This window comes from Agelaius phoeniceus, chromosome 7 (assembly GCF_051311805.1).
Source record: "Agelaius phoeniceus isolate bAgePho1 chromosome 7, bAgePho1.hap1, whole genome shotgun sequence".
Lineage (NCBI taxonomy): Eukaryota > Metazoa > Chordata > Aves > Passeriformes > Icteridae > Agelaius > Agelaius phoeniceus.
The window spans coordinates 20,487,722-20,496,087 of NC_135271.1; the positions used below are offsets into that span (position 1 = coordinate 20,487,722).

General features: G+C 39.8%; 1 protein-coding gene across 2 annotated transcripts in view; it reads right to left on the reverse strand.

Annotated features, from left to right (window-relative positions):
* Positions 1-5,544, reverse strand: part of HIBCH (3-hydroxyisobutyryl-CoA hydrolase) — a 38,564-nt gene extending 33,020 nt beyond the window's left edge. The window contains exons 1-5 of one of the 2 annotated variants that reach the window (XM_054636224.2): positions 5,418-5,544; positions 4,325-4,367; positions 3,359-3,499; positions 2,316-2,400; positions 1,327-1,407 (exon numbers count right to left, since the gene is read on the reverse strand). In XM_054636224.2, the coding sequence (XP_054492199.2) occupies positions 1,327-1,407; positions 2,316-2,400; positions 3,359-3,499; positions 4,325-4,367; positions 5,418-5,536 (469 nt within the window). In that variant the 5' untranslated portion in view covers positions 5,537-5,544. Of the gene's footprint in view, positions 1-1,326; positions 1,408-2,315; positions 2,401-3,358; positions 3,500-4,324; positions 4,368-5,233; positions 5,340-5,417 lie in introns of those variants that run through there. The other variant, XM_054636225.2, reaches the window with a different exon arrangement.
* Positions 5,545-8,366: the final 2,822 nt, after the last annotated feature.

Sequence of the window (8,366 nt, forward strand, 5' to 3'; positions counted from 1 at the left end):
GTGTTTTCAGGTCAGAATTACTGCTGATACAGGTATCCCCTACAACCATGTTGTGAGTTTTTCTGTAACAACTATGTAGAGCCTTGTTTAAAATAAACTATTTTAAAAGGCAGTTCAATCCTCCAAATCAGTAGTTAGAAAATGTTAGGAGAATTGTATTTTGAACTTTGTTCTTACATGAACATACAAGCTAATGCATGGGCTGTAGATGCTACTCCCTGAAACAAACTTCTGTAGCAGCAAGCCTTCCCCATTGCAATGCTGTGACAGCAGCTCCCTGCTGTATTTTTAAGTTATAATATGTAAGATATAAATAAATATTTTTAGCAGAAATCTCAGGCTTAAAGGAATACAGTCATACTAAAGCTAGCAAAAATCTAGGTTTTGCAATTACATACATTAGAGATATTACACAGCTAATTATAAAAAAAATTAAAAAGAAGAAAACAGACTTTTAAATCGTGTACCCTTGCAACAGAATCATCATCAAGTTCAACTGGCAAGGTAATACTATTTTTTCCCAACTATTTGAAACCTTAAGCTATTTTTTTGCCTTGTATTGGTGAAGGAAAGAAAGGTGCATGACAAGCATGCTCAGTCCTGAAACTCTGTCCAACAAAGTAAAAGTAACTTTTCAGGAATTACTCTAATAGCTGTGCTCTTCTGTCAATGCAAGCAACAGCACCCCTCCTCCTGTAGGGACTAACACAGGACACCATATTTTAAAACTCAAACTGTATTCAATTAAAATATGTTTGGAGTAGTTTCTTCTCATCAAAACCTTCAACTCTTGACTTTTAGCCTAAAGAATTAATATCCTTTTTTAATATGCTTCACTCCAGTGAACTTCACCCAGTGCCTCTGCAATAAACTAAGGCAGCTCACTCCTGAGTTATGCAGCCCTAGTCTTTCATGCAGTCTATTTAAATGGAAAGCCTTCATATAATTTAATCTTCTGCTTTCTGATTGAATATTAATGATTTTTCACACATCTATTTTTATGTCAGGTCTTCTTTGAAGCAGATACTAGTGTAGAACTGCAGTGTCTACAGTTAAAACTAATTCTTCCACAGAGGAAATACAGTTAACCAGAATAATGGGATGGGATAAAATAGCTGTCACAATAACTCAAACAAAAGAAACACATTCTGCATGCAAGGTATAAAAATGGGATATGTTGTATTACTGGTATTGAACTTGCTAAAAAAAATAATTACTACTTCTCTGATGTTACCACAGTCTTTAACAGATTATCAAAGAGATAAATTTACATTTGAAGCCAATGTTATGAGAACTGTACTGTTTCAGAAATTGCTGTTAACATACCAATGGCATTGTTCAGCCTGTATTCTCCTATGAAGAAATCTTGTATCAGTTTATCTCCAACTTTTCCCGCTTCTGTGATGGCTTAAGAGAAACAAAAATTCCAAAGATAATTGTAAGTTTAATAGAAAATACAAGTAAGAGAAAATAATGCCTCATAAGTTGGGTCTTTTCCTACAGCAAACAGAGACCTACCTAATCCCACTTTATTATATTTGAGAAGATTTGCTCAAATTAAAATATGAACATAAGTCTCAAATTTGATTTAACTGTATTTTGCTGGACACTTTGTCACATACTTCTGAGAGTATGGTCCATTTTCTAACCCCTCCTAATGTCCAGTACTCATTTGTGATATTTTTCACACCAACATTTAGAACAGTCACTTAAAACTGACTATTCTGAAGACTCAAAATACTAAAAATGAGGAGCCACTTAGAGCATGACATAAAAATATATTTTTATATATTGTAATAACAATAACCTGTGCTGCTTGTTTACCTACAGTTTACAACAATTTTGCTAATTTTGACACTTTGGAGATTCCCTGCAGTTCATAGCTAAAAATTAATCACAGATACATTCATCACCCTTGTCAGATCTGTATCTAACCATATAAAACACTAGACACAAATTATCCAATACTATCAGAGCTACCTGTTAGAGCCCTTCAAATTTCTTGGAAAGAGGCTGACTGTAATGAAAATTTGGGAAGAGAAATGTAAAGACAAGAACCTCTCCTCCCAGAATGACTGGCTGCTATAATCAGTTATTCATAAAAATGTAATTTTTTATACACTGTCCTGACAGTTGTCTCCTGAAAAATACCTTAAATAGCATCAACACATCAAGGTGTCCTAAGAGTCAGCACAACTGGTCTCTTACTCTTGTGTAGCAAGATTTTGCTTACCCAAGACACAGTAAACAAAGGAAATCAACACAAAGTAGTGACTGGGAAAGACATCAAATGTTTAAGTGAGGATAGTCCTTACCTCGGATGTCACCCCCAGCACAAAAAGCTTTTCCTCCAGTTCCCTTTATAATTATTAGGAAAGTTTCAGGATCTTGCTCCCATGTCTAAAAAATAAGTAAATATTTCCACATAAGACTAAAATCTGTTTAGTGTCTCTAACACACACTTCACTTTTTCAAAAAGCAAATCAAACCATGCTTGAAAATAGATTGTCTTAAACTGAAGTTTGAAATCTAAATGTCTTTCTGCCACTTCTGCATCCTATTCAACCCTGAGAGCAGAGATAAGCAGAGCTGCCTTTCCTCTTTCAGAAAAACACCTGTGTGCAGCTCTCAGCCTCTGAAGAAAGGCAGCACCCCACAAAACAGGGCCTGACAGAAATCAAAAACTGACACCTTTTCAGGTTGTGCTTTAAAAATGTCTAATAAACACCAAAAGGCATCAGAGAATTATCCAACAAATGCTGGTATCTAATGAATTTGACTCTGTGAATACGATAAATAGTATCATTAAATTAAAAGAGATTATTTTCATGCTTAAAATCTCATGGTACTTCACTTGTAGAAACAGTGCCTGCAAATCCATGAGTTGTCATTTAAGGAATGACACTGACAGCCCCCTGCTTCCTAGTGGCTGATATCTCTTATTTTCAGCCATGAAAATGGTACTGCACTCTTGATGGAGTGGTATTGCACTCCCTCAAGAGGCAACACCACTGTATGGGTCAAAATTTGTACCAACTGAGCAGGTGGGTGTTGCCAAAAGGAACACACCAATGATGAGCACTGCTTGTTCTTAATTCAGCTCTGGTATTAACATGGATGTGCATTTACCTATGAGGATGCTAAATGTAACTCTGTCTGATAGCCTGTTCTTTGATGTGTCTCCTCTTTCTAACTTGCTTGACACTGCCTGGTTTTTCCCATGCTATAAATCAGAGCTCACTCTACTCACACAAACTTTCATCCTTTCAATCAGTACACCAAGAAGTGCCTAACTGCATTTTAAAACTGGTTTCAAATAACATATGTATAGTGGATGGGTAGAAGTGCAGCTACTAACCTTTATTTGAGGATAAATTTTTTGGATCATAGGCAGATTTAGTGCATTGAGAGCCTTGGGTCTATTCAAAGTTATTATTCCTGCACCTCCTTTCTTTTCCAACAACACTTCTGCTGCTGAGTCTGTCTGCTTAGACATTTTCTGTGCATGCAAAAACAAATAAATGAAACAAATGTCATCAGTTAGGTAACTTGAGTAACATATTTACAAAAGTTTTTATGGAAATTTATTCTCAAAACACACTATCAAGGATCACAAAACATGCATTCTGGAATTGTATGCTAACTTTTTCCCCCTGTACTTCTATTTGCATTTCCTAAACAGTTCTTTGGAAACTACTTTGAGCCTGTCAGAGTAGTAAAACTCAGAGAAGTTTTTGGACCACACATTGTTTTACAGTAAGGTTTTGAGTTCAGTCAAATAAAATTTACAACAGAAACACACACAAAAAGAAAATCAAATCAAACAAATAAAAATTTCCCCACCCTATTAATAAAACAGAAATCCATGGCTTCTTAAAACTGACATTCTGAAAATACTTGCAACAATTAGAACAATGACAGTTCCATATATCCTTACTGGTAGTTTGACACTGCAAACCCAAATGTACACCCTGCTTTGTCTTTAAGTAACTTTAAACAGCAGAAAACAAATCCCCTCAACTATTTTCACACTCACAGTGGGATGATATTTAAGGAATTTATGGGAGCTAACACAGAAACTATCTATAAATTAAAGAAATATCTATAAAGTATAGCCAAAAAATCAAGTTTTAATTTACAATATAATAGACACCTGTAACCAAGTGCTCAAAGATGTGGGCAATACCATGCCTGAGCAATAAATGTCAGAGTTGAGAACCAGTGTGTGTGCAGACACATTAGAAGTTACATGTGCTGTGTGTCTCAGGGAAGTTAAAAAAGTCCTGAAAGCTTCCAACTCAGTCAAACATGATGCTGTCCTTACCAAATGTTGAAATATTACTTGTAGCCTGTTGAGTGCCCTCAGCCTGAAAAAAAAACCCAGAACATTAAAAAACCAGTTAAAACCATAAACCTGCCACATGATTCCCCAAATACCTGACTGCCAGGTTAAGCAAAGCAGTGGCAGAAAAATTTGGGAACACAACTTCTTGACGTTGTCCTCCTAAGAACCAATTAAAATTTTATTATTGAAACAGTTGGAAATTCTTTGCTTACTAGTAAATAAATAGCAGATCTCAGTATCAGCTACTAATGTTTTCAAGTTAGGAGAACCTGAAAACTACCAGGACAGAGGGGTTGGGGATATGATTGACACTCTGTGTCTTTTAAAGATTTACAGCCTTTTTGAGGGCACGTTTAAATGTTGACATAAAAAGAAAAAAGTCTTGTCAAAACCTTCGTCTATTTCCAAAAGCTTCCATGACACAAACCTGCCCTCGTGTGTACACATTTCACATACATTTACACAAGATTTGCGTAAGAGCTCGCGCTTTTGTGGGTGACAGGAGAGACCCAGGCTGTCAAACTCTGTGAACACGCCACTGGTTTTGAGCAGTAATTTATTAATTTTGAGGCTGTCATTTATTAATGGCCACCGAGGAAGGCTGTGCTGGCCACACAGCAGAGTTGGAGTGAGAAACTTCACCTTTCAACCACTTCAGCGCACAAACCCAGCCAAATCCATGTTATGTGTTAGTGCCGCGGTACACTACGCTGGTTTTTAATCGCATGCTTGTTTTTGAAAGTGAAAGTTAGTGAAGGCCTGGCTGATCTAGGCCCGAACTATAACTCGCAGCAGCTGCGGGGCTGCGATCCCCGGCAGGCTCGGCCGGCGCTCCCCTCGCTCCCCGCGGCCGCCGCCGCTACCGCCCCTCAGGGCGGCCCCCGTTACCTGGGCAGCGCCTGCAGAGCCGGGCCCGCCATGGCGGCACCGCTCCCTCACCGGCTCCGCGGCCCGGCACAGCGCGGGGCGCATGCGCGGCGCTCTCCGAAACACCGGGAGCAGCTCCTGAGGGGCGGCCGCCCGCTCGCCGCCCCGAGCAGCCCTTTTGCAGTAAACAAGGCAGATTCCTTACCTGGACAGGGAAAGGGAGCTGCTCCCCGTGGCGGATAAGGCCGGGTGGTCTGAGGGCATCTGGAGATGCAGCTGCTTTGCCGGTGAGGCGAGCAATGCCGCAAGTGGCAGCAATAACATCAGCCGTGGGGCTGGCTGCTGAAGGTGGGGAAAGCTCGCATTGCCAAACTGCCTTCGTGCGCCGCAGCTGCATGCAGGCTGATTATTATTTTCAGCAGTTAGACTGGTTTCTTAATTTCTGCCCTCCCGGCTTCTCTTCACCCTTTGCACCTGAAACACCAGGCACACCTGTACTGCCCTCGCAGCTGCTCACACACGGGCAGCGGCTGAGGTGGGATTAAGGATTAACATCCCACCAAGAACTGCTTATCCGTGAGGTGAATACAGGGAGATCATGAATTTGTGTAAATGTAAATACATGGAGAGCGTGTATTTACATTTACATTTAGAACTAGCACGTTTACTGCCCCAACAGTAGCTACAGACGACGGTGAGCCCAAACACAGCCTGTGCGTTCAGCATAAATAGACTCAGAAATTGCAACTGTGAAAATTGCCTTTTTAAAAAAAAAAAAAATAAAATATTAAGGCACTTGAGAATTTTTCACTCTAGGAGTCAATAATACAAAATTCACTTGGATTTCAGTAACTAGGACCATTCCATGACTGGTTTTTTAGGCTGACACATGAGACTGCTATTGAAAAGACATAATGAACCAGGGGGTGAATGACAATACAGTGCATTAGGTTGAAATGTAGCTTCATCATATGTGGGAACTCAGCACATCACTCCGGATGTCCAGAGCTGCCGAGAGAACCCTTGGGGGGCTCAGAAATCCTAGAATGTTGCCAGGAGTGCCTGGTGGCTTGACTTCGATCCCTCTAGGGATGTGCCACCTGTTTGAGGATGTGAGAGTCACTTGGGAGTGAATGGTGCAGGAATGATGGATTTACAGGGTGAGATATAGATTTTAGGGGTTTTGGTACAGGGGGGTTATGGAGGGATCAGGGCGTGTCTTGTCCTTCTTCTTTCTTCTTCTTGTCATCCATTTTCTGTGGTGATGTTGGCACTTGGGGATTGGTCCATGGTGAAGGTGCACTTGCTAATATGGGTGAAAGGTATTGGGAAATAAAGGTAAATATGATGTACGTAGTTTTTAGTATAAAAAGACACGACCACCCCGTGGGTGGTCAGAGTGCCCTTGGCTGCCTTGCTGGTCAGACCTCGGCTGGGCAGAAAGAAAATTCTGTAGATAAGAAATAATAAACAATCTGAAGACCGAAAAACTGAAGAGTCCAGACTCTCAGAAGTCCTAGCTCTCAGAAGCACTTCTAGAGAAGTCTCCAGAGGGCAACCTTGCTCTTTATTTCTAAAATGATTCAGCCCCTGCTTATATCAGCGTCATCTCTGTTGGCATTTCCGTTGCAATGACTCTCAGAGTATATTAAATCTGGTTGTAAAAATTTTAATCAAACTAAATAGGCACACACAAAAAAAAAAAAATACAGAACATTTCTGTATTAACGCAGTCTCAGTTTTCAGTCTTGTACAATGTGAACAAAAAATAACTGGGAACAGGACATGAGGTGCTTTTCCAGGCACTGGGAGCCTGTCTACTGCAAACTGATTAATTGCAAGAATTCATTAGGTGATCCTGACTATTCCAACTTTCACTTAAAGGTTATATGATAATCAGTGATGCAGCTTATTGGTGTCATTTTGTGTGCATTATATCAAGTGCCATGCAATTAAATCTAAACCAGGCTAAATGACACCAAATTATCACAGCTGGCAAACCTGAACCCTGACTTAAATAATTATTTTAAAAATTGTTTTTGAGGATAACTCTGCAGCTCTCATCCACGCATTACTAATTAGAGGGTTTGATAAGCAGGTAACATTTTTGTTTCTCATTTCCTGTGACTGAAAGTCTCTACATTTCACAGACAAATATGAAAAGAACTTTTCTGTGGTATTATCTCTTTGTTAGTGATGTTGGGAAAATGAAGAGATGGGTGTGTGGAAGTTAACCTTGGGTAAGAGCAGGTGGAGGCAGTTTGAAAGCCCTGGAAATCTCCTCATGAATCCCACCTGCACACAGGCAAGGCTGTGATCAGGACATGATTACGTGGGATGTCTGCTCCTGGGGGTCCAAAACAGAAGCTGGTGATCTGATTCATCTTTTACTTATGCTGATTTTGATCTCTTCTCCTCCTGTCCTCAGTGTAAGTAATGGTGTAAACCCTTTGTAGTCTTCCAGCTGTAGGCCTGATTTAGGACACAAGTGGGCCTACTCCTTTGTAAACAATGAAGTAACAGCAAGCCTTGCCTTGAGACAACTACTGATTTCTCTCCACAGTGCTGATATTGAATTCATATTTAATGTTTTCTTTAAAATCTTTTTTTTAAGTAGTTTTTAAGAAGGGGTGGTAACATAAGAGCCATCTTCCTTGAGGCTTCATTTTAAAACCTGGTTGAATTTGATGGCTTGAATTTACCTATAGTTTTTTAAGGGGCAGAGGATTCTTAAGTGTTAGGAAATTGCTATTTTTTCACAGCTATTTAGCTGACTGCAATCCTGTCCAAAAAGCAACTCAGATATCATCTTATTTTTCAATAGTCCTCCTGCACACCCCATTTTTTCAGAATATCAAAGTGAAAATGCTTTCTAAAATGTAAATAAAAGACTTTCCTAAGTAGGTGGTGGGAAAAGAGTGAAAATAATGGAGTTGCCTGAGAATAAGCAGAATGAGATGATCTTTAACCTGGGAGTTTATGGATTATTTTACTATTGGCAAAGAGGGCTGCACAATACTGGACCAAGCCAGGAACTGAGAGTGTGAGTGCAATAGCCAGAAGGATAAGCAGGTTGTAATTCCTCCCCCTGGAGAAGTTTCCTGGCAGCACCTTCAGTAGGTTTGAAAAGAGAAAACAAGTTGCAGACTGTAGG